The sequence below is a fragment of the Trichogramma pretiosum genome, unplaced genomic scaffold (assembly GCF_000599845.2).
Source record: "Trichogramma pretiosum strain Unisexual culture from Peru unplaced genomic scaffold, Tpre_2.0 scaffold32, whole genome shotgun sequence".
In the NCBI taxonomy this organism is placed as follows: domain Eukaryota; kingdom Metazoa; phylum Arthropoda; class Insecta; order Hymenoptera; family Trichogrammatidae; genus Trichogramma; species Trichogramma pretiosum.
In genome coordinates, this window is record NW_019641641.1 from 1,195,761 (window position 1) to 1,223,514 (window position 27,754).

Genomic DNA, 27,754 nt, shown 5'->3' on the forward strand with positions numbered 1-27,754 from the left:
ACTCTTTAGAGATTATCTCTGACTGAACTAAATTTCAGTAATGTTTTCGTTTAGAGTTCGTCACTTGTGTCTGTTGAATGCCGTTGAGGTGACTACCGCAATACGTCGCTGCTGATTCCTCAAATGTCAGGAACACAAATTGTGTAAAAAAGGTAGACCAAGATTGTAAGTGACAGTCATATTTTACCCTCTAACATTGGCTGACTGTCCTTAATGCTGCATGACCTATGTCTTTACATAGCTCTGGTCAGGAAATTTACCTATTTATTATTTTATTCAGTTTTCATCTCAGTTGTGTATAACGGCCTTTAAGGCTCATCATCACTTCAAACTTTGAAATTGAATTTTCAAACTTGTTTTGTATCATGTTTTGAGTCATGCCCTCAATATTTAAAACATTAATAAATCCTAGTACCTGGAAAGTATTACTTAAGCATCTAATAGTTTTAGGTGTTCTCATAGAAGGCAAAGTCAACAATGATTAGTAAAAATGCAATCTAGGTTAGATGATGGATGTACACTTATGCACAAACATATCTTTACTCTCAACCCTATATAAAAAAAAATGAGAGATATAAATTTTTTCATTTTACAGATTAGACAAACTATTTATATTGCTCGATACTGGAGCAAACATTATTACAAAACAAGCTGCTGCAGAGCAATTGGGAGAAGTACAACGCTTGCACCCGCATGAACTGCATCACCTATTAGCAAAAGTATCTCGTCTATTAAAATCTGTACAATGGGATACAAGAATCGCTGCTGGTAATGCAATTCATTCCATTCTCTCACAAGTTCCTCAGTGGAATCCAACACCTGCTTCGAATCAAGGTCAGTGTTACGTTATGTTTGTGATTTTTTAGCTTTTGTATTCTACCTAGAATGAAAAATAATTTTCAACTAAGGAAAAATTTTTGAAATTGTGTATTGTATCTTATTTAAAACTTACAATCTATTAAATAAAAAATATACTTATGAACTTTATAAATTTCCCTGATGTAAAAATAATTTCTGCCTGTACCACTGATGAGCTTTTTTTTGTCATAAATATTGCAAGCTTCTTAAATGCATTGCATTAATTCATAGTTTTTTAGGTATATTCTTTTTTCCATTCATCGTTCATTTATTTTACCATCATTTAAAAATATATCCAATTGTAAGCAATGGTAAGAATTGATTCTAATTTTTCTATAATTCTATTTTACTTAATTGAAAATGACTTTAAAAAAGAATAATAATTAATCACCTTCAAATTCGTCTAAAAGATATTGAATTTGTTCTTAACTGAATTAAAAAGTCTATATCCTTTTTTTGTAAATATATACAAATTCAAATTATTGTTGAAATCAAATGATTCAAAATATAAATCTCACATCAAAATCATCAGGTTAGTATTTTAAGATTGTAAAGTATAAATAAGTTGATTTTTGTACAAGATCTTAATTATGTATATTTATAATAATAGCGTTTGGATCTTTTTCTTTTTCATTGTAAAACCAAAGTAAAAATTAACTTATTTATTCGCTAATAAAAACTGATTGAGAACTGAAACCCACAGGAAAATAAAGTAGTGCATTCTGTATCACTTTTTGTATGAACAATTGTAAGAAAAAATATGATAACTTGAGATTATTGAATGGATGAAAAATTTTGTCTAATTCACTTAATATAAATTTTCAAAATAGTCTCACTCCAGTTCAGATAAAAAATGAATTATTTTTCATAGCTCATAGAATTTTTCAAGTGTATGAACCCATAAGATTTTGTGAGAAAATCAATAATCATAAATAATAATATGCAATGATATAGTTATTTTTTTTAAAACAAAATTTTTTTAGTGATTAATTATCACTTAAATCTTATTTAGTAGTTTTTATTACACAATATCTCGATAGAAAAAAAAATCAAATTAACAATGCAAAGTCTAAATAGCAGAGTTCTCATACATAGTTTGCGAATCTTGTGTAGATCGTTGTGACTTTACATACACTCAAGCTATATTTTTCAGTTACATTATATTTTTACTTAGAAAAAATGGTAAGTCGATTGATTAAGTGAAGCCGATTTATTCATGTTTTGATTGGTCGGCGCATTTGATATTTATGAATTTAAGAGAATTCCTGCGCCACAATCGGTATCGAGTTCGATCGCGACGGCGCTGCCTGAAATCTCACACACTGTCACTGATCTTACATTTTGTCACTGTCAATGATATCTATCAGTCTATGTGTACGTATCGATATATACGTGTTCCAGCGGCTCAATATGACAATCAAATTGACAATTTACAATCAACTTTTCTCGAAAACTGTACCGGCAAATGTTCCCAATTTTTGAGATATGTTTCAGTACATACTGAACATTCACTTTTTTTCGAAAAAGTTCTGTCGCTGCGTTTTTTTTTTTATAATCACACGCTAAGATAGGGATCGTGTGCTAAAGTACTAAACTTTGATTAATGATATCTTGAAAAAAGTACCACAGAAGATCTTGAAATTTCTCTTACATATGTATGAGGATTCTATATGATGTATGTACGATAATAAGCGCCGATATGCGTCGTAATTAGACGAGTAAATAATAACACAGGCGTAGTACGGCAAAATTGTAACGCGTATAATGTAAATAATATGTATTAAAAGGGGGGAATTTCGTAATGTACTTTTGTGGGGTAATTCGTGTATGTGAAAAAGAGAACAAATTCAGAACTTCTCGGCGCGCAGAGCCGTAAGCAACTTAAAAAGAAAAGCCCTCTTTAACCTTTATTTTTCCAAGCCTTCCCGCTCTTTTCTATTACACCGCCGATCATCGCTGAGGACTAAACTCGCGGACCTCAACACTACAGCAATATAAAAAGAATCTTTAATAATATTTGGTCAAAATTGTAAGATACGAAAGTCATTTTAAGGGATTTTTTTTAAGGGATTTTTTTTGTGTATAGAAGCTGAATTGTGACGTATAAAAGAACTTGCCAGAGCGAGCGCAAGCGCGCTCCTCGATGCCTAAGTCCAGTGGGAGATTATGAGGAAGAAAGTGCGTTGAGTCTCATTAAAGAGGCACGCCGGGTGTGTTTTTCATGATTAAAAATCAATTTAAGACATAGCGTCGCTTCATATCTACGGAGCCTCGTAGCCTTTTAGCTTTTTGAGAAAAACGAGATCGGGTGAATTATTCGTGTCTTTTCGTGTTTTTTCGCCATAAATTGTTTATAACTTTTTTAATATGTATCAGAGGTTAATTATAAATATTCGAAAAGTAAATTTAATTTTACATAGAAAATGGATACTTAAAAATTTTTCTCGTTCCGATAATATGATTTAATTACAGACTACGAAAGAGAAAAAAATTCTATCCGTCTGGGCGTCGAGAGTTTAATAACGGGGAATAGGCGCACGATCAACGCATATATAGCTTATTACAATTGGAAAGAAAATAAATGTATAAAATATGCAAAAGAAAAATGAGATGACAGTGATAAAAAAATTGCCTGAATAATACATTAGAAGAGAAAACACGTTGTAGACTAGCTTCCACTCTATAGGTCCAGCATGTACTTGCGGAGGCTGGCCCCAAAACTAATGCTAATATTTCTTCTACATATTAAAAACATTGTCAATACAATGTGGTAAAAATCTCAAGAGATTTTATCGATAGTCATTTTTGAGGGAACTACCTTAAATAATTTTTTTTGAAAAAAGCCAACAGATACAATATTTTTAGAATTTTTCCATGGCTATTTAAGGGCTAAAAGGGGGTTTAAATAGAAAAAATTGTATTCTTGAGTTAGGTTTTTCTCTCCTTTTTGTAAAGTTTTTTAAAATTCCAAAATTTTGATTTTTTACCGAGTATGACGTGGTAGTCATAATAGCTGCCGTGACGAGCCGAGTCAATGCGGAGTCGAGCTCACAAACGGAGCAATACTCTTGTTTGAGTCCGGCGGTCTGCGGGCCGAGCGAGCGACTCGCGTGTGGGCCCCAAAGAGGGGGCAGCATGAAGCCGAGAAAACCCTTTGTGCGATTCGAAGCGTATTTGAGTACGATAGCCCGAGTTTTTGATGAGTAAGAGTATTTGCTGAACGTGATTGTGTGTGGGTGTCGATCAGGCACCATTGTGATACGTGTGTGTTCGCGTGGCGCATAGGTGTGCCGGCGAGTAGCCTCGTCGGGTGCGTGAGTCAGCCCGACGGTACACTAGCGAGTACGAGAAAGTGTGAGTGTGTGAGTGTGACGGAGACGTAGTGAATAACCTCGTCGTCCGGGTTCGGCGCGTCACGGCCTCAGGGCCCTCAGGCGTCCCGTGCTTCAGCATAACCAGTCGCGTGTAGAATCAGTATCAGGGCTTAGATTACGCGGAGTAGGTAGGGACGCGGAGATAGTCGGAGTTCGCATCACACTCGCATACGCTCATGCGCTAACCTCAATTCGCGGTACCAGAAAGTGCGACTCATGACTCCGAAAAGGGGGCATAAATGTGAACTTAGCACAGTGCTATAAAATAATGTACGATACCTGTGCCATGAGGACACTTTTCGGCCCAGCTATTACGATCCTCGCTGCGCTCGGGCTCTAAACTACGTCGTGCCAAAAAGTGTTACTTATGGCACTTGCATCGTAAAGTACTATTACAGTCTGTTTACTAACAATTACAGATTACAATTTAATTTTTAAATTATTCATTTTTATGAATATATTTTTTGTTTATTCTAGATGACTTTGAAAAAAATGCAAATTGGACTGATACCTCCTCGAAATTAAATTTTGAAACTTTTGATGTCGAAAAAGTTGTAACTCAAAATTTATTAGTAGCTGCTGAAGAAACAGATCTTGACGTTGATTCGAGTATCGTTAAATCAAATTGGACTGATCAAAGAGATTTTTCGGATATTTATTCATCCTTTCCAGTATCCGATGTTGACAAACTGAATAACAAACATCTTAAAGATGATGTTTTTTACTTTTCATGTGCTGATTCAAACTTATTTAATGATCAATCTTGGACCTTAAGTAGAAGGGAAGTTAATAAGGTTCGAAGAAAATCAAAAAACTCGAAACAAAACTTTTCCGAAGCAGTGAATACCAAAGAAACTAAGTTCTCGATTGAAAATGATCCCAATTTTAGTGATACATATTGTAAAAATAATGAAGAAACATCAGTTAAAAGAATGAAAATCGAACATGATGATGCGAAGTCATGGTATGATTTTGATAATGGTAATGTAACTGACCTCAGGTGTGTGACACCAGATGGGCCTAAGTCATGGCCAGACTCTGCTATTTATTGGCCGTTTGAAGCTTTTGTAGAGAATCTTCTTCAAGATTTATTTAGTTCAAAATGGGAAATAAGGCATGGAGCTGCTACAGGATTAAGAGAAATAATAAAACTCCATGGAAAAGGTATGTTAACGGAATTTATTTATATTAAGATCTCTTATAATTAACTCATTTTCATAGAGATCATTTACAATCACTAGTAACTTTCAGACGCGCTTGTCCCATTTCGATTCGAGTCAAAAGTAACTCGACCAATCAGACGTTGCGGCTTTACTTTTCGGTCTATTATTTTTATAAAAGTATAGTAAATAAAAAGAGAATCAAATATGAAATCGCTGTCAATACATTTAAAAAAAAAGCTCACGCCTGACAATGTGATTGTTTCTATCTATTTACATATATGGTTATCGGGATAGGGTGCGAAAGAGAAGAGATACTGTGCGTATTCTGGTATGTGTGGCTGTCAATGGATGTTTTGTTCTTTATCTTATCTTTCATTTTTCATTAAGGAAAGTTTGAGAAATTAAGTTTGAAAATTCAAAAACAAGTTGAGATTCTCTTTGAAAGTAACGAATAAAAAGTCGAAGTTTAATTGATCCTAGCAACAATTCAATTACAAAATTAACCCAAAGTTCATGATAAAATAAAATTCACGTCCATACTTTTTCTACGAATTCACAATGATTGAGTGAGTGATAACTCCCTTACAACTTTGCTTATAAAGAAAAAGTTTTTCATTTTAAACAACCTTCGATATTAACTCATGTTATCAAACGATGCATCAATACATTTATTTTATATTGCCATTTTTCGTTTTTTGTAGGAGCTGGGAAACAGAGAAATCAAACTATAAATGAAATGAAAGAAAGTCATTGCAAATGGATAATAGACGCCACACTTCGAATTTTAAGTGTTATAGGTTCTGATCGGTTTGGTGATTTCGTATCTGACCAAGTTATTGCTCCCGTTCGGGAGACTTGTGCTCAAGCATTCGGTTTTCTGGTTTTTTTGATACCAAATGAAGATTCTAGCCAAACTAAAAATATTTATATTTCGAATTTATTATCTATTCTCATAAAAATGCTTGATAGTAATGCATGGGAACCAAGACATGGAGCACTTTTAGCTCTTAAATATTTGCTCATTATTAGAAATGATCTACATGATGATTTAATTCCTAGAATATATCCAGTGTTATTAAAAAGTCTTACAGATCCAGTTGATGACGTTGGGGCTATGGCTGCAAGTGCACTCATTCCAATAGCTCCAAGTTTAATGAAACATTTAGATATCAAAAGTATTGAAGATATCATGCTAAATTTATGGGAGTTGATTGAAGAACAAGATGATTTAGCTACAGCTTGTAACAGTTTCATGGAGTTACTGGCTGCAATAACATCATCTATAGTACTTGTTGATTCTAATTTTTCATTCCAAGCTGTTAGAAAGGTATAATATTTCAATTATTAATTAAAAATCAAATAATTTGAGATTTCATTTGTTATTGTTGAGGTCTTAAAATATCCGTGTGTGTGTATGTGTGTGTGTGTTTTTTTTTTCTTTTATGGAGAGGGCGTGGGCAGGGTAAACCCTTGTAGCGTAGGTTAGGTGGGGAAAAATAAATAAAAGAAAGAAACTTGAGCTACTAAATAAATGTCAAGTATGATTATTAATCAAATTATAATTGTATGGTATAAATTGAAGGGCGCCACTGCATGAGACGGCATGCAGACCGTCGTGATAATTTTCTCGTATTCGTTTCCGCGAGTTCGCGTCGACCGATTTCCCGGGTACGAGTAAAGAACGTACGCGACGGACGCGGCGACTCGACGGTGAAATTACGGCTTAAAAACTACCTTTCGCAAAGATCTTCGGCACGTCGCTGGGTCGTCGTCGTCGTCTCGTCTCTGCGTCGTGATGATGGCCGCTGATGGTGTCGATGATTAATGACACAAAACTTCACTTGGACTCGTCAGTCTAAGTGGATGGTTTGTAACTCGTCGAACACACACACACACACACACAATATATTTGCAAAACGTTGCCTTTTTCTTTCGAGGATGAATTTCGAGTCCTTCGTCTGTTCGGCTTCGTTCGAGGTTAGTAGCCTCGTCTCGCTTCTCGTGGCACGAGAGATTCTGCGATCTTTTTCGCTGCTCGATAGATCGCAGCGTCGCGCGCGCCTCTCTTGGCGCTGCGTATCGTGATTCGGAGGCACGTGTCGTTGCCTGCTCGTCACGTCGTGTGTGTACGCGCGTGTGAGTGTGCGTGTATCCTGCGTGTGCTCGACGCTGAGGACTCAGAATGAAGCGAGGCAGCCGAGAGGGGAAAACAGAGTGTTACTAGCCGCGACAACGAACAATTAGCAAAGCAGATCTTATTTATATTTTCTATAAGCCATTGAGAAATATTAATTATACTATCGAAAATATTTTCAATCTATTTAATCATTACGAGTCAAAAATATTTCCGTTCATAAAATTTCATATTTTTACAGATTTTACCGCGTCTCTGGCCTTTTCTTCATCATGCGAGTTCTAATGTTCGAAAGGAAACTCTAGAAACAATTATGATTTTAACCTCGAAAAATGGAACGACAGAATTCAATTTGGAAGATTTTTATTGGAGGGATTATGTCACGATATTCCAAAAAATACTACATAATGTTTATCAGAGGGTTCTTGTTGAACATATCCCATCTATACAAACACTTGCAGAAAAAGCATGGGAGCGTATGCTTTCCGAGAGTCATCTTGATCTTATTTTACATGCAACTTGCCCACTTATTAGTACTTGGTTTTGTCTTTGTATGCAGCCACATAATGTTCCTTACAATACTTTTGTATTGAAATTTAAGAAAAGTAAAAAAAATAATAGTAATGAAAATTATAGCAATGAAATTTACAGTAATGAGGATTTATCAGATGGTTTAAATTTTCCATCAACGGGTAATGTGATATATATCGGTGGCATAGAAACAGTTTCAGAAACATCAAGAAATGTAAGCGTCAATCGAGCTCGCTGTGCGGCTGCAAGAATGCTTGGATTATTGTCAACCTATATAATCATGCCTGCTCCTAGTACAGTACAAAATTTTGAAGATTCTCATCCTTGTATGTATTATGCAAAAATATTTTTAGTTCATTTGAATTCTAAATCCGCTATACAAAGAATGATGATTGGTTTGATTATGACACAATGGGCAAGGCATCAAATTCAATTACCAAGTTTACCATCTCTACTTCGGTAAGTTTTTTCAAACAAAAATGTTATCATATAGTGTCTAAGATGTATGTCTGTGACAAACGGGTTACACCATCGCATCCCTATATTTTAACCTTATTACAGCAATGCTATTATATCATTGCTCCTGTGTTAACAAGTATCATTTAAAAACTCAAAAGCTGAAAGGTACTATAATCGTATGTTACATTACAAGTACTCAATTTTATCTTGCTCTCGTGTGCAATCGCGTCTTGACTCACATTTTTCTGATTGAATGTGCATGTCGCAATTTCTCTGATGTGTACGCGCCTATATGGTCAAGTCATGTATAGGAAATAGTATATTATGATACGCGTAACTTAAGCAGGCCATTATTACAAGGCGGGGCCGAGCGTAACTCGGAAGCTAGTGTCATGTTCAAAATCGGCTACTTGAGTTACAGGTATCGTAAAGTACTATTACAGCATTGTGCTAAGTTCGCGTTTAGCCCCCCCTTGACGAGATATAAGGTGCTCATAATATATTATTGCAGCGGGGCAATAATGAGCAGCTTAAGTCACGGCAGTGTGCCCTAAAAGTGAACATAAGTGACGCAGTGCTATTAGGATCCGAAGCAGCGTTCGTTTTCATTCAAGATGGCGGCGTACGGTCAGCACTTAACGTAGGCTCTTATAGAGTCTAGTGATGAATTAATATCTAAATTAAATAAAAAATTTGTTTAGGTATCTGATGTAAACAAGATCATCCTTATTCAAATATGTTCTTGTGAAAAAATTTTTGTTAAAAAACTTCTGTCCGTTCACCTGCAATTAGATAATTAAGTCATTTTGATCCTATATCTGACGTCAATTCGGCTGCTACAGCTGTCTAAAGTGAGGTTAAGGAGAGCTGTAACAGCCGAATTGACGTCAGATAAAGGATTAAAATGACTTAATTATCTAATTGCAGGTGAACGGACAGAAGTTTTTTAACAAAAATTTTTTCACAAGAACATATTTGAATAAGGATGATCTTGTTTACATCAGATACCTAAACAAATTTTTTATTTAATTTAAATATTCATTTATCACTTGACTCCCATAAGAGCCCAAGTTAAGTGCCGAGCGTATGTCGCCATCTTGGATGAAAACGAGCGCTGCTTTGAATCCCAATAAAATCTCTAAATGTATAGGAAAAATTACTATATTTTATGGTAAAATTGTCTACTATTAATAAATATTAATAATATAATAATCTACTCTTCTCCCTTCAATGAATGTTTAACTCTCAAATTACCTGTAATGAGGCAAATTTTAATGATGAATTTTTATTTTTAGAGATCGATTATTGAAGTGCTTATCTGAATATCCACACTATGATGAAATAGCAAATAGACTTTACCGATTATTTCAAGAATATAGAGAATATCAAAGTCTCTTGCAAGAACATTTTATTAGTTTTCCGAAAGAGTTCAATGAAGATGAAGTAATATCAACAGATCAATTACTAGTTTTAGTGTCATCACCGATTCCATTTTCAGATGAGAGCAAAAAAACGTGTCCGCTAAAAACAAAAATAGATTCTGTTACATATAAAAACTTGGACGAAAGAAGAAATCTAATAAAAAATGATGTTTTAATTTGCGCTGCTCAACAACAAGCACTACATATAATGGCCAATGCTGCTCTAGCAGGAGCGGTAATTAGATTTGATTTTATTCCTAGTTCACCTGAACCTTTGAATCCTCTTATTAAACCTCTCATGGATTCAATAAAAAAAGAAGAAAAGGAAGAATTTCAAAAATTTTCAGCAAAAAATTTGGCGGTTTTAGTAAGAAAATGTATCTCGCGTAAACCATGCCCGAATTCAAAGGTAAGATATTTATTTTAATTTTTAACGTCATTTACACTCATTAACGACCGAATGGTCCGATTTTTACCACTTTCAATGCAATTTTTCACATTCATCGACCTTAAAAAGATTTTATAAAGACACATTTCGATCAATCCGTAATATCTTCTTAAGACTGATAAGTACGAAAAAAAATAGCGTTTAAAGTCTGAAAAAATCGGACCTGATGGTGTATTAAATCAGTTGTTAATATATTAAAATTGTGTTAAAATTAAAAATAATATTATTAATTAATTATAATAATAAAAATTATAATTATTTTTATTTACAAAAGCGAACCATTTGATTTATAATTTATAGCTTGTCCTTGCTAATTTCTTTTTTTTTTTTTTATTCTTAAGAGAGAAAAAGTGTATAAATTATTTTGTAACGGGTATACATTGCTCTACATGGATAAAGTAATTTTTATTTTTTTTAGTTTCAAAGAATACTACTTTATTTTATATCAAATTATTTTTTCAGATTGTAAATAATTTATGTAGGTATCTCTGTTCCGACACAGATAATACACCAGTTGTAGTGACATGCAGTGATGGTAACTCTGATCATTTTAATGGTATTATAACATTATCACACAACTTAAAGTGTCAAGCAAAAGAAACAGCTGAAAAGTTGACAGATGATACTTCTGTAGAATGTGATAATTTAGCTGTTAGTACACCAAAAAATTCTGCCGAAATCAGAACAAGGGGAGCAATTTATGCCTTAAGAGCAATTGGCAAGTTATATTTTTTATTTGAATCGAATAATTATAAAAAATTATCTATGATAGTCGAACGTTATTCCTACTATTTTTATTACTACTTCTAAGGAAAAACTTATTTTTGATGAGTCAATTATACATTGATTAAGTTTACTTATAAGTTAATACCTCTATAATTATAATTACCTTTCGATTGAAATATCTACGAATAAAATCAAAGGGGGCATACTTACGGAAAAATTGAGTTAAATTTGAAGTCAATTTTGTCCATGAACATTCGAATTTTTCGAAAAACTAATACCACCATTGGAAAGAACTGACAAAAATCTATCGGAATGCATATGTGCAATATTTTTTCAGACCACATTGCGTCGGCCACAGCGAGTTAAAAAATTACGATACATTAAAAAATGCCCCGCGCCAGTACATGTAATTAGCGGCTAAGGCCGATAAACACGTGCTCTGGAGCTTTCTTTTTTCGCAACTTAGGCCTGTATGCTATTTTACATACCAGCGGCCCGAAAGTAGTATTTCCCAGCCGCTGCGCTAAACAGGATATTGCTATTTTCGAGCCACGGGGTACGCAAAATAGCATACTCGCTTATACTGAGAAAAAAGAAATCCCCGGTGCACGCTTGTATGAAAATATAGTTAACGCCCAAGATAAATTTAAAAAAAATATTGCAATATGATGATACAGAAAAACCAGCTCCTAAATTTACTGACACTCTCAGACCGCTACATATAGTAATTCGATTTTTTAATCAAATATGATTAATGTTCTTTTATTACACTTCAATATGCATTTCAGCTGATGAAGTTGGAGCTGAACTTCCTACCAAACTAGCTGACTTTTGGAAGCTTATTTTACCAGAAAATTTGACGCATTTCGGTATCGATAATAATGATTTATTGATAGAAAAAAATAATCAATTGATATATAACCTGCAAATTCTAGAAGTGATGTTGCCAAGTTTGGAAAACTCTTTGTATGAACATATATTAAAATACATACAAAATGTATGTTTACTATTATCAAATCCATATAAGGCTGTGAGAAATTTGGCATCACGTTGTATAGCTGCCTCAGCATCTCGCAACTCTAAAAAAGTAAGATTGCTTTTAAAATTTAATATAAGTGAAAATGAATATATTGACCCATTAAAACCCAAAATGGCCCAAAATTACTTTCAGATGTCCACGTTTGGCTAATCTTCCAACGAAACCTGAGTTATATTTCTTCATTGTATTAACTTTTTACAAATTAATTAGTATTTAAAAAAATAATCAAAAAAGTTAAAATTTGCATCACCGCAAATATCCTAAATAAATTATGATACTGGTTACTATTGAAATTTTCATAAAATTTTTTTTATTTTCCAATAGTATTTTTTGTCCTCTTCTTGATGCATTTTTCAGAACTCCAAAATTTTAATTATTCAGAGAGATACAGCTACTTCCGTGAGTTTTTTGTGTACTTTGCGCGTTAAATTTGTTCTCCTCTTGCGATTTTTAGCGTTTTACGTTTTTGCAAAATGCACCTCGCCTGTCATAACATTCAGAGCTTACCTATTGAGTAGACAGCATCAGGGTCACGTTCACTTCTTCAAAACTTGAATGGTTACGGTCGCAACCTCAGACGAGACGATACGACCCATTAGTCACCCCGTACAAACACTTAAACAGAATTTTTTTTTCATTTTACTTTTTTATATCAACTTCATCATTAATCCACTGATTGAAAGTGACCTATAAATTCGATCACCTCGCCCGAGGTTGCGACCGTAACTATTGATGTTCTGAAGAAGTGTGCGCGACTCGGTGCTGTAACTCAATCGGTACGCTTTGAATGTTTCGACAACTGAGGTATACTGTGTAAAAACGTAAAACGCCAGAAAACGTATAGGAAAAAATTTAATACACAAAGTATTTAAAATACGCTCACGGACACAGCTGTATCTCAGTGAATAATTGAAACTAGCAGATTACCTCGCTCGCTACCGCTCACTTGGTGGAGTCAGAGTTTTGTAAGAATTTTTAAGAAAGCAAGAAATATAAAATAAGTTTTCACAAGGTTTGTACCAGGTATATATAATGTATGTACCAGGTATATATAATGTATATACCAGGTATATATATAATGTATATACTTTGTACAATGTACATAATTTGTAAATACAAGGTATTTATTACATATATACCTTGTAAATATAAGCGCGAGATTCATTCAACGCGTAATATATAGATTTTGGATTTTTGAAAAATGCATTTAAAAGAGGACAAAAATCCTATTATAGCACTACGTGGCGTAAGTTCACATTTATGGCATGCTTTTCGGTGGCATAAGTCACCCATTCTGGCACCACTGCGTTCGCATCACACTTGCATACGCTCGTGCGCTAACCTCACTTCACGTTACCAGAAAGTGCGACTCATGGCTCGGAAAAGGGGGCATAAATGTGACCTTAGCACAGTGCTATAAAATGTTGTACGATACTCGTGCCATGGGGACACTTTTCGGCTCAGCTATTAGGACCCTCGCTGCGCTTGGGCCCTAAAATACGCCGTGCCAAAAAGTTTTACTTATGCCATTAGTATCGTACAGTACTATTATGAAACAAAATAACTTTTTTCGATTTTAAGCCCTCTTTGAGCCCTTAATTAATTGACTTTTATTAGATTTATCAGATATATTATTAGATTATTATAAGATTATTATTCTTTAATAGATTTATTTTTTTTTAATTTTCAGACTATACCAGCTGTACTCAACAAAATTATTGAATTTCTCGATCCTAAAAATGATGCGAATCCGTTATGTAAAACACAAGAATCAAAAACTTACTGTCGACAAGGAGCTGTTGAAGTAATTGCTTGTATTGTAGATGAATGCAAGCTTGAAATAGTACCTTACATAGTGCATTTTCTGATCCCATTATTGGGTTGTATGAGTGATAACAATGAGTCAGTACGTTTATTAAGTAGTGTCACATTTGCCAGCCTGATACAAATGATTCCTCTAGCTACAAATATATTTTCTACTAATGAAATGTAAGTATTTTATTAGATGTGAAAAGTTAAAGTAAATTTTTCAGCGCCATCTAGTGTGTCAGAATCAATATTTTCTTGTGTATGACATCAAAGAATAGTAAAAAGTTAAGCAAACTAAAAAATTCCTTGGATGAAAAGGTTAAATTAATTAATATTTAAATTTGATGAAATTGTCGCCCCAGTGCATCATCATTTTCTTCCTGCGATGAAAAGAATAGTTAACCGCGCGCAACGGCTAAAAGGTATCTTGGTCGGACGCAGAAGCAAAACCAGTTTTGCTCACTGAATTTAGGTTGACCACGTATATAATATAATTAAATTCTGTTTTAACGTTTAAAACTCAAAATTTAATTCAAAGTTATGTAAAGACACTTTTATTTTTCTCTTACAATGTTGTGAATGTTTTTTTTTCTCTATTTTGCTCGAATATGATACCTTTATGGCTCATGAAGTAACAGTATTTTATCATACACGGCTGCGTGACCAACCTAAGTGCAGTGAGCAAAAATTGTTTGGCTACGGCGTTCGACTAAGATATCTTTTTGCCGCTGCGCTCAACCTAGTTACCTTTTTGCCTCTGCGCGCGGTTAAGCTCTCTTCGTCGCAGAAATTAAAACTATACCTTTCTGCGCTGGATTGCAAAAATAATATTACTTAGGGTAAAAAATGAAAGTAATTTATTAGGTAAGTTAATAAAAATACCGCGTGTAGTTTGGATCAAACGAGCGCAGAGAGACAACAATAACTGTATTACATGAGCATGGAAGGGGTTTGACGCATGTGGTAGTGTGGTTGTGTCCCACTCTTGTGCTTAGTCAAACGGCCAACTGCCAAATCGGAGGCGCAGGCACGTGTGATATGCACACACAACACAATTGTTTTAAAAAATTGCCATTTAACACAGACAACTTGAGTACTGTCTCGTTCAATGAATTTTTTAGGGGAATACAGTGAAACCTCCCTTAACGGCCACCTCTAAAAAGCGGGCCACCACTCAAAGCGGACAAATTTTGCGATCTTGGCAAAAATACATTGTTTCTGACGGGACTAGCACCTATTAAAAGCAGCTAAAACTACCTCTTTATAGCGGACACCTCTGTTAACGGACACTTTTTTCGTACATTTCAATCATTTTAACGGACACCAATGATGAAATATTGAGATAAATTTATGAAAACTTCGAAAAAATTATCAAAAACGAAAAAATATCCGCAATTTTATACGTTATTGATTATTAACACTCATTTGTGATTCATTATGAAGTAATGAATGCATAATAACAGTATTTTCAATTTTATATCATTAAATTTATGTTAATTTTCTGTCTGCCTCTGAAAAGTGTCCACCTCTTAATAGTAGAAAATTTCTTTGGAACTATTAGAGTCCGCTAACGGGAGGTTTCACTGTACTTAAAAATGCAAAAATAATCAATTAAATCATATAGCACTGTTTGGGTAAAAGCCATTTAGGCTGCATTATTCAGTTTATGCATTTTAGAATTTATTATGATGCATAGTTGAGAAACAAGACTCATCTTTAATTTTTTTCTTGTTGTTTTTTCATAAGTATTCCTTCTTATTATTTTACGTAACACTAATTTATATGTTTTAGTAATGAAAAAAAAGAGGAATGGCAGTTCCTGAATCAACTTTTTAACCCTCAGAAAATTCCTCAAACTATTCTTGATGTTCCTGTGTCTGTAAAGTTGCGAAGTTATCAACAAGAAGGACTTAATTGGCTTGATTTTTTAAATCGCTGTAAACTGCACGGAGTTCTATGTGACGATATGGGACTAGGTAAAACTTTACAAACTCTATGCATATTAGCTGTAGATCATCATCGTACACCAAACGTACCACCAAGTATTATAATTTGCCCACCGACTCTTATTGGACATTGGATTGGCGAAGTTGAGAAGTTTTTTCATGAAAGTAATCTTAGTGCTATTGCCTACATGGGAAATCCTCAAGAACGTGAAAAATTACGTTGTCAACTGACTAAATTCAAGTAAGCTTTATACATAAATAAATTATTTAAATTAAATTTCGAATTTCATTCAGCGTAAAAATAGTATATTTTGCACCTGAAAAACTAGAAAGTCTCAAAGCATGTGTCATGTATCAGCCAAGGCGAAGCCGAGTCTGATAATCACGTGTTCTGAGACTTTCTTTTTTCGCTATATAGGAACAAATACAATTTTTTGTGAATCCCCCAGCCTTAAGCAACATTTTGGTTTTGCTCAGCGGGATTAAAATGTTACTTTAGGTTGGGGTAGCCCAAAAATATTATTTTAGGCTGAGAGATTCACAAAAAACTACATTTGCACCTATTTAGTGAAAAAAAGTCTCAGAGCACGTGATTATCAGCCTCTGCTTCGACTCGGCTGATAAATTCCCCAAATTATAAATTAATCAATTAGGGCCTCATATTTTAATTTTTAATATACTTTAAAAATTTTCGTTTGAAACAGGTTAGTTGTCTCGAGCTATGATGTTATAAGAAAAGATATATTGTTACTAGAAAAATGTCAATGGAACTATTGCATTCTGGATGAAGGACATATAATAAAAAATAGTAAAACTAAAATCTCTCAAGCTGTCAAGAAGCTATGTTCCAATCATCGGTTAATTTTATCTGGAACACCTATTCAGAATAACGTTCTAGAACTTTGGTCATTATTTGACTTTCTTATGCCAGGATTTCTTGGTTGTGAAAAACAGTTCATTAAAAAATATTCTAAGCCAATTTTGGCTTGCAAAGAATCTAAGGCTGGAAAAAAAGAAAAAAAATCAGCGGTAGAAGCCCTGGAATCATTACACCGTCAGGTAAAACTCTTCCTCAGTTCATGTGTAACCCCTCGCTTTGCCGTAGAAAAATAATGATTCAAATTGCATACAGTAATATTATCACCTTTATTATATGATCTCTTAGATACAATACGCTCGTGTGGATACTCTATGTCTGCGTGTACATTTTACACTGTACAATTTTCCATTTTCCTCGCTCAATGCACAATATACTATTTTATTTAAAATTTAAAATTTCATTATTTAAAATTTCATTTATGTCGGATGCATAGTTTTGGCGATATTGATTTTGCAAGATTTAACGCGGCGATTTTTGTTTTTTGTTGTTAGACTGGTACATGTTGTAAGAATAAACTTTTCAAATTTTTAAGACCGGATTCGGAAACTACAATAATTTTCTGACAAAACGTATATCCCAGTTTTTCCATTATACACTTGCGGCGCCTTCTCCCTCGCGCTAACTCGCCTCGACTCCCCACCACCGCCTCCTGGCAGCGTTAACGCCCAGACAGACAGATTTTTTTTCTCTATTGAAGTCTGCAATTAAATCATCTTATCGGTGCGAGAAAAATTCTTGAGTACTCATTTTCTATGTAAAATTTTATGTACTTTTTGACTATGGGTTTATAATTAACCTAAGATAAATGTTAAAAAAGTTATAAACAATTTACTGCAAAAAAACACGATTTTGAATCTTGAAAAAAAACTTTGATTTAAATTTTTTTCATGAAAGAGACTTAAACCGTGGCCAATATTACCTAAAATTGTAGAATATGTGACGGTCGACTCCCCGTGTCCACCGTACACAAGGCGTTCTCGCTGCCTGGCCGACTTTGTCGGTATCCGACGCGCCAGACAAGCGACAGCTTGTCGTCGGCCAGGGTCCGGCTAGCTCTAAAGGGACGGGAAAACGCGAAATACTACCTCAGGTCGTGAGTACGACTCTCCTCCTGGAGGGGACGTCGACAGGTATGGAGCGGGGCCTCCGGTGACTGCAACACTGCACCTATAAAAGCACCTGTAAACGAGAAAATCCGCGAGAGAGAGAGAGGAAAGGAAAACGACGGGTCTTGTAAATAATACAACAGTGAATTTCAATTAAAACAAACGCTCTTTTATTGAGGCTACTCTTAATACTCATGCACACCAAGCCGTAGCTATCACGCACTCAATCACACCTGGTCGCGGACGCGAGCTGCGTTGCCGTTTTGAGGGTCGGCGCGAGCGCGGTAATACCAAAAACCTACTCACGATATTCCTCGCTCTCGAGGCTCGCGACCACACGGGGAGTTGCGGCTGACTTCCTCACGGTTGTCTGTTGGCCACAGACGTAAACGGGGACGGGCCGGAAGGTTGAATTACGTCGCGTTGATGTCGACTCTTGGTGCGCCGCACGTCTCGCCAGCACACACACTCGAGCACGTGGCCACCAATTCCTCTCTTTCACCAACACGCACAAAACCGACCTGCACTTACAACTCACTCGCTGCACACTCCTCACACACGCTCTACTCCAATTACTCCACACAAAACTACACGACAATCAGTACAAAACGGCTCGCAAATACTCGGCTCTGCACGGCTCAACGGTCGAAATACAAGTGTCGCGATCGTCTGCTAATTGGCACGCACGGGCCGCGAGGGTCTTCGTGTCGCCTTGTATCTCTCGTGTCGGTAGCAGCTCCGACTTCGCTGCGCGGGCTAGGCGAACGTAAACACGGTGATGTTGTAACACTGCAGTTAATTTTGAGCGTTACTATCTCGGGTGAAAGTCGTCTTTAGAGGAAACGCGCGGGGAAAGGAGGGTGACAGGAGTAGTCAGTGACCAACTCTTTCTTTTATCGTAATGAACACCTTTTTTATTGGTTACGGAAAATGGCTAAATTACATAAGAAATATATATTGATGGCTTAAGTTCCTACAAATATCGTTTCGGCTTCTTATTTCGGCTTCACAAATATTCTCAGTCAGACTATGGCTTAGAAATCCTCAGACGGATAGCTCTCCACGTAAATACTCACACACAGGTAACGTTATCACACTGGTACAAACCGATATCCCAAAGAAAAGACACGACTTCCAGAATAAGTCAGAGAAACGACAGTCCAAAAACGGAGCACGGCTTTGCGTGCTCTCGCTACGACGACCCAAGAGAGAAGGAGGCAGGGCCCCCGACTCCGCGGCATCGCTGCGCTCGGAGCGCCGTATTTCCCCTCATCCTCGGCCGCTGATTGGCCCAGCCATCGGCTATACGCGCGGCTTGATCAGGCGGAAATAATGTCACAATGTTTACGTTTGCGCGCCTCTGCGGTCGCGAGTCGGGCTCTACCTTTTCTCCTTGTACGCGCGTACCTGCAAAAATACCACGCAATTATTATTGGCGTCGCCAACCTTATCAATAATTCAACCCTCGCAGCCGACGCGACGACGTTTGCAGTGGCACAACGTCACAAATAATAACTTAAATTTTAATGTACCGTAGGTGCGATTTGAATATTCAATAACTTTTTTTTCTAATGTTGTTCGTTTTCGAACAAAAAAGTACATTTTTTGGAAGAATTTAAAAAAAAGTTCGATTATTTGTACGAATATTGGACACATTTTACTTGTGTACAAAAATGACCGTGTACAAGTTTCATGTGTACGAATGATACCTTGCCTCTCTTTTAAGAAACTCGAAGGCTAAAGAATATGCTCTATGATTAATAAGATAGGATTAAGATCTCTGAGTTCAAAGAGATGACGAAAACAAATATATTTGTTTCCCGCAAAGAAGGATGAAAGAAGAGGATCATGAAAGATTTTTAAGTAAAGCAAATCAATGGATTCAATTTTTTGTAAAATTTATTTATTTGATTGATATTATGAAAATATACAACTCACGAACACCGTTCGCGACCGTTCTTCTACGACGCGACAATTATCAGTTCCATTATTCAAACTTTGTACACGTAATCAAACGTAATATTTCTTTGTGCTAACTTATGAACCGATTGTCAAATGTTGCCGAACGGTGTTCGGGCGTTGATCTCTCCAACGACAGTGACGACGCGCTTCACCGCACGAAGCTAGAGGATGCGCGGCGCTCGAGTCGAGCGCTTAGTGCTGACTCCAACGGTCCGAAGGGCTCCGAATCGCCCGCGCTAATTCAAAACTTTAGGCATTATTGGCCATAGTTTGTCTCTTTCATAAAAAAAATTTGGATCAAAGTTTTTTTTCAAGATTCAAAATCATGTTTTTTCGCCGTAAATTGTTTAAAAATTTTTTAATATTTATCATAGGTTATTTATAAACCCTTATTTAAAAATTACATTAAGTTTAACATATAAAATGAGTACTCAAGAATTTTTCTCGCTCCGATAAGATGATTTAATTACAGACTACATAAGAGTAAAAAATTCTGTCCGCCTGGGCGTTGACGGGTTAAATCGAATTTAAAAATTTTCGAACGACTTTTCCGTTTGGTCCGAGCCAAATAATAGTTATTTATGTAACAAGTGCCCAAAAGGCGTTTTTGGGCACGAGTGTGCGCAAAAAGCTGGGCACGTGTTGCATACAAAATTTTATGCAATAGTAGGCGAAAAATACGTTCATTTAAATGAGGCGTTTTACCGTACACCCGTGTCCAAAATGGGGCATTTTACCGCACACAGGTGTCCAAAAACGCTTTTTGCGCACTATAAAATGTGCGAAAAAAGACATTTTTCGTCATACTATTGCATAAAAATATTTTTTTTTCTTTCTTTGAGTCTAAAAATACTTTGAATTAATTTTTTGATGATTATTTTTTAATTATTCAATCACAAAATGTAATAATAAAGAACGAAAATCTTATTTTTGCACGGTAAAAATCCACGTGTCTGGTGCATTAATAAAAATCACTTTTCTTTCTGGCCCGGGCCAAAAGAAAATTTTTTTTCAAGTTCCATCTAGTATCACATCTTAAAATACGTATGATCTTATTTTTCCCTCACTGTCTATATCCATCTCGCCTAAATAAGTTACATTTTACAAAAGCGGTCGTTGGCTCAATGCATAGCGAGTCGGGTATCGAGACAACATTCGTTCGAGAGGCCGTGGATTTTTATCCTGCTGGTTGACAATTGAGAAAATCCAATTGCCCTCATTAGGATTTGAACCCACGTCCTCTCGAACGAACTATGTCGCGATACCCGGCACGCTACGTATTGAGCCAACGACCGCTATTTTTTAAGTGAAATTTGTTGGTATATTAGGCGAGTGGGAGATCCGCCTGCTCATCGAGGTGGAACGCGTCGTCACTGTCGATGGAGAGATCAACGCGCGAACACCGTTCGCGACCGTGCTTCTACTACGCGACAATTATCATTTGTTGCAACAAAAAGTAGCATGTTTCACGTATGATTCATCATGTATACGATCCTTTTATCTGCGTCCTCCCAATTAAAATTTTCATTAACTTCTTTAAGTCTTCACTAATTGACATGTCTAATATCGTTTTGGGCACTCGCGCACAACAAGCACAGTTAATAACAATTAAAGATTGTATTTGTTTTTTTTTTGTAACAAATATGGACACGTGATACTTCTAGTTGTTACTCTGTATTAGGCATTTTTTAGTAACTGCTGAAACGTGCTAACTTTAGTTCACAATCACTGAAACGTGCTAGTTTTCATTTCAATTTTTTGAAACGTGCTAGTTTTTATCGCCGTAGTTTAAACGTGCTAGTTTTAATTGTGAAAAATTGAAACGTGCTAGTGTCAGATAGAAAAAAATTGAAATGTGCTAGTTTTTATCATAAAACTATTATTGTGTGCTTCGTTACACATTTGAAATGTGTTACTCTTCGTGAAGAACGTCGATTTTATGATGTACGCCCGCTTCTCTTACTCTCGTTCGCGTTTCGCTTTGCAGACACACGTCACACTGTTTTCGTTCGGTGTGCTCAGCTTTTCCGCACGAGCGGAGCACCAGGCGACCGCGAGGTCGCCGCCGACGAGCGACACAAACGCATTGTCGTGACGAGGCTACTCGCTGGTACACCTATGCGCCACGCGAGCACACACGTATCACAACGGTGTGATCCACATTTATATACAATCACACTCAGCGAATACTCTTACTCACCAAAAACTCTGGTTATCGTATTCAATTACGCTTCGAATCTCTCAAGGGTTTCTAGGCTTACTACTATCGAGCTGTTACTGATTCGACGTCGCTGCGCGACTCCGCGCGAGGCCGCTCGCGTTACCCCCTCTCTGCGGCTCACATGCAAGTCGCTCGCTCGGCCCGCAAACCGCCGGGCTCAAACGAGAGCATTGCTCCGTTTGTGAGCTCGACTTCGCATTGACTCGGCTCGTCAGGGCAGCCAATAATAAGAGACTAAGTCGAAATATTCAGAATTAGCTTCTATGACCAGCCATCAAAGCTAAAACTTGTTGAAATTTATTTAAAACATCAAAATTTTCATCAAGAAAATCAAGAAAAAAAAATCTTTCAACTTAGAAAAGAAACTTTGAATTAACTAAAATCGAAAAATGTTTAAAAAAATCCAAAAAGAAAATTCAACCAAGGAAATTGACTCTGAAGTTTCACTTCAGGTGGCCAATAATGAGAACTCAATGTGCTCCGGCTGTCTCGGGTCTGGGTTTTTTTCCTGGAGGATGAGGGTGTACCCTTAGTACATATGCACTACTTACACTCTCAGGTGTCTCTTACCTCACAGGTTGTTGGACCTAGGCAAATGCGAGACGATGGGGAAGGGGTAGTAACATTTCTCTTACGCACGGGCTATATTGGCCTCGAGTCTCGACTGCAGCGCCAAGCGCGCCGTGGCGGTATCATGAACTGGGGGAGGTCTAGAAATGTGTACGATTGCATGTATTTACATACAAAGTCACGAAGGCACCCACCATAAACAACTGATAAATAAACAATCATTGATAATACAACATTACATTGATAAAACAAGCATTTCTGCGAGTTCTCTAAAGGCAAATAGCTTATTATCTGTAGGGAAATAATAAAAAGGCACTTGTGTTACGCCATTCTTACTTTTGCAGTCACGCATACAACACCTTTTCCTTTTTATTTTCTTCACTTCAGTTTTCAATCCTTTTTTACTTATAAAAAATGCAGTTACTCGGGGTTTCTAATGTATCTTTATACATTAACTCTCACTAGCATTGACCGCTCACAGTTCATTTGCCTGACACCATGGGCGCTACATGTCACAGACTCGAGGCCAATAGCTTCCTGCAGGCCTTCTCGTGAAGGAAGATAGAGAGAAAAAAAATTTAGAAGTCAAACTAACTAAATTCTAACATGTTACTCATAGCAATCACATAATTTAATACTTCTTTGTATTTGTTAATAGGTGTTGCCGTTTCTATTAAGACGTACCAAAGAAGATGTTTTGACAGATCTTCCTCCAAAAATAACTCAAGATTATTTTTGCGATCTTTCGCCATTGCAAAAAACGTTATATGAAGATTTTCAAGTAAAAAATACAATTTTAGTCAACAAAATTGACATAAATGCTGCAAAATCTTCTGGACATATTTTTAAAGCTTTGAGGTATCTTAAAAATGTTTGTAATCATCCAAAATTAGTGTTAACATCAGAACATCCTGAGTACAGTAAGGTAAGAAAATAATTTTGAAATCAATCAAGTCTACAATTGCTAAATAAAAATTTTAATTGATACTACTTTGTTTACGAAAATATCGAGTTATAATCTAGGAATAATCAGGATCAATGATTATTTGTAGATTATAGTATTTACACAATCCTTGGTACTTTGCTACGATACTTTAAACTTTCGGTTCTTATTCCACAATTTTGGGTATTATTGGCCATAGTTTAAGTCTCTTTTATAAAAAAAATTTCAAAGTTTTTTTCAGGATTCAAAACCGTAGTTTTTCGCAGTAAATTATTTATAACGTTTTTTATATTTATCAGAGGTAAATCATAAACTCATATTCAAAAAATACATTAAATTTTTCATAGAAACTCAAGAATTTTATGCCTATTTTAGGGCTGTGCGAGTTCTCGAAAAAACTCGACTCGTCGAGTTCGAGTCGAGTACTCGATTTTGTCGAGTACTCGAGTTTTTTCGGGTACTCGCGTTTTTGTCGAGTACTCGAGTTTTTTCGGGTACTCGAGTTTTTTCGAGCAATCGAGTTTTTTCGAATACTCGCAATATATTTAAGTTTTAAGTAAATAAATGATGAACCAACAGTCTCTAGGCCCCTCTCTTTGTGTGTACATGCTTATAAGTGTGATGAAGTGTGGTACTATTAAATTATTTTCTTATTCCAATCCAATCCGCTGCGAATATCACACTTATAAGCATATACACACAAAGATAGGGGTCTAGAGACTGTTGATTCACCATTTATTTTCTTAAAATTTAAATACATTGCGAGTACTCGAAAAAAATCGATTACTCGAAAAAATTCGAGTACCCGAAAAAACTCGAGTACCCGAAAAAAATCAAGTATTCGAAAAAACTCGAGTACTAGAATTTTCCCGACTCGACTCGAACTCGACTCGAACTCGGCTAGTCGAGTTCGAGTCGAGTAAAACTCGAAAAATCGGATACTCGCACAGCCCTAGCCTATTTTCTAAAAAACATTTTTTTTCACCTTTTCAGCTTAATGCTATAAATAGAAATATAAAATTATTCAAGCCTCTCTTCGAGCCCTTCAAACGCGCGTACCCATACACATTCATACAAACATTTGTTGCAAATTCAATGTAGTTTACAAACATGTGAACAAACATGTACTATGACATCTGGTTGTTACTCGTTTTGGAGCCTATCACAAAGCTTTCTCTAGGGGGAAGCAAAAAAAGGGACGTGAATAGGAGCTAAAACTCGGAACGTGGCTTTTTTTTACGTATACATGAAACTGCGGGGATTTAAAATATTTTATAATTAATACTGCGGGCGCTACTGGTAACTTACAAGTAACTATCGAATCCACAATGCTTAGCCTCTTTATAAGAGTCTTCTTAGAAGAGAAATTTTATTGAACCCAAATATTTTGGCACTGATCAAAAACTTCTTTAATTTTTTTTTTTATAATTTTCAAAGATTAGATCAGATTATTTGGAAATAATATGCGAAAACACGATTTTTCTAAATTATCATGAAAAATCCTGAGAAAATTAGGTTCACTGAAAATTATAATAATTCATTTTTAAAAACGGCAAAAATTGATTTTTTTCTTCTATAAATTAATTTAGCTATTTAGGTATTTTATAATGCACTAATAATAATAAAATGTTTTTTTCAGATTCAAAATCAGTTGAAAAACGTAAATTCTGATTTATCAGATATCGAGCATGCTGCTAAACTACCTGCTTTAAAACAACTATTACTCGATTGTGGCATTGGACAATCTCAACAAACTAAAGATTATCAAAATTATTATAATTTAACAGATGAAACACTGTCTGAATCAAATTTCCTTTTTGATATTGTAAAAAAAAATCATTTAGTTGGACAACATAGAGCATTGATTTTTTGCCAATTAAAAAATATGTTGGATATAATAGAAAAAGATCTATTTCAAAAACATCTACCAACCGTTACGTATATGCGCATTGATGGAAATGTTTCAATTGCAGAACGGCAATCAATAGTATCGCGTTTTAACGCAGATCCTTCTATTGATATATTACTACTGACAACTCATGTTGGTGGCTTAGGTTTAAATTTAACAGGAGCTGATACTGTTATTTTCTTTGAGCATGATTGGAATCCAATGAAAGATTTACAAGCTATGGATAGAGCTCATCGTATCGGTCAAAAAAAAGTGGTCAATGTTTATAGATTAATAACGAAGCAAACAATTGAAGAGAAAATTATGAATTTACAAAAGTTTAAATTACATACCGCTAAATCTGTAGTGAATATTGAAAATAAATCCTTGAAATCAATGCACAAAGAAGAGGTAAGTTTTATATCTAACAGAATAATTCTATATTTAATACTATACTATTTGCATACATTTCTTTTCCTACTATTTTCATATTTCCGAAGGTTAAAAATGATGTACATATATGTCTTCCACTTCATTACAGTAAATAATTTCTCGAAAATGTTATTTATGAAAATACATACAAATACATAAACTTACATATATTGGCCAGATATTCGATTGAGTTCAAGTTCCAAAAATATCAATAAAGTGTTAATCAATGTATTAGCGCTCGTAAGCTGGTATTGATGCATTGAAAAAAAATCAACTTTTCAGAGGGTTTGAGCAATAATATTAATACACTACACTATGTACAAATTTTTCCGGTTTCAAACACCAGACGCAAATCGCTGGTGTCGTTATTACTTCAACACGGGTACGACCTAAGTCAACCGCTCCGGATAGGAGTTGTGTGAGGTGGTAGCTTACTACTCTATGACCCCGTTTGACCCCTGGAGTGATATTTGAAATGAGTCGTTGCGTCTACTGACCTAGTCCTGCAGGATTTTTAGACATGAAATTTTTCATAACATCATACTTCATCCATTCTTTGTTTTTACGAATTACAGTAAGCGTAATGTCATTTGTCAACTAACACGTTATCATCTAGCTTAAGCCCCAGAATCTTGTTGTAGGTGACGTTTTAAAACTTAAGAGCTCGCCTGCCGTCACCTCGTGGATTTCCGCGCAATTGTTAGAAGTCTCTTTAAGTTTTTTTTGAAATGGCAAAGCAAAGCATCGGGTCCATTGCTTCATATCACCTCGGTTTGCATTATTTTTCACGAAAATGATTGATTTGTCTTGTTACGAAAGACTAAAGTTATTCTATCTTACACCCAGAGCTCACCAATTTTTTATTAGACCAGATATTATTAGGCATTTCATATAATTTTCAACTTGATTTGTTCTATTCTTTTTTTTATTGACGATTTTTTCCATTTAACTCTAATTTTCATTTTAAAATTGATATTTAATTAACTCCAACATTCAAAAAGACAATCAACTTCAGTTTAGAGTGTCGATATTGTTGTATCAAACTACTGAATAATTTATTTGAATGTGACTAGTCAAACGAATCCTTTTGGCCCTATGTCTAAAACAAAAAAAGAAAGCTTCAGCACTCGCGATCGCCTGACTGATATCTGAGTACATACATTCGGGAGTAAACAGATTAATGTTTGCTAGTAGTTTACCGTTAAAACAATCAATTTTGGTTTAAAACTTTGTTATGCCTTGAAATATAATTTGGATCACATAATTCTACAAAAAAAATTAATTTATTTCAGATATTGGACCTGTTCAAGTTGGATAATAGCCGCAAAAAAAAACAAAACACTTGTTCTGAAGATAACATCGATAATAAAAATGTAAATTTAGGTACGAGCAAATCTGTATCTGAATTCTTATCAACAATTTCTGAAGGTTATGAGTATGAAGAGGAATATGATATCAATTCATACATTGTAAATTTTAAATCATTTTTGGGAAAAGATGATGAATAAATATTTTTGAATAAATATGTTTTTGAATTTATTTTGCATTCCTTTTAAGTTTATTCCTACATCGCTCGTTACTTACAAAATCACAGTGCTCAAAACAAACGTAAAAGCGGGCTACCAAAATATCTCTAGTCGATGCATGAACATTGTTCAACTGAAATCTTGCGAGATTCATTTGAATTTGTACACTTACACTAGTTGGTCCAGTCATTAAATCTAATTTATTCAAAGTAAAACTTGAATGAAATAATACTTAAATTGCTTGCAAAATTTCACAACAATGAATCTTTTTGTGACGCGTTTTTCCTATCTAAATTAATATTCCATAACAAATTTAAA

General features: G+C 35.2%; 1 protein-coding gene across 1 annotated transcript; it reads left to right on the top strand.

The window, feature by feature from the left end:
• The first annotated feature begins 228 nt into the window (after positions 1–228).
• On the top strand, positions 229–27,418 carry LOC106652378 (TATA-binding protein-associated factor 172). Its single transcript, XM_014371307.2, has 14 exons — positions 229–501; positions 596–834; positions 4,710–5,396; positions 6,097–6,722; positions 7,771–8,519; positions 9,815–10,349; positions 10,851–11,106; positions 11,903–12,201; positions 13,844–14,142; positions 15,754–16,149; positions 16,613–16,967; positions 23,306–23,572; positions 25,230–25,889; positions 27,203–27,418. The coding sequence occupies exons 1-14, from the start codon at positions 491–493 to the stop codon at positions 27,416–27,418; spliced, it is 5,595 nt and encodes a 1,864-aa protein (XP_014226793.1). The 5' UTR covers positions 229–490.
• The last annotated feature ends 336 nt before the right edge of the window (positions 27,419–27,754 follow it).

Excerpts from the sequence above, each read along its gene's own strand:
- LOC106652378 (XM_014371307.2), top strand. Across the intron at positions 12,202-13,843 it reads CATCTCGCAACTCTAAAAAA|ACTATACCAGCTGTACTCAA; the intron begins GTAAGATTGCTT and ends TTTAATTTTCAG. Across the intron at positions 25,890-27,202 it reads AATCAATGCACAAAGAAGAG|ATATTGGACCTGTTCAAGTT; the intron begins GTAAGTTTTATA and ends AATTTATTTCAG.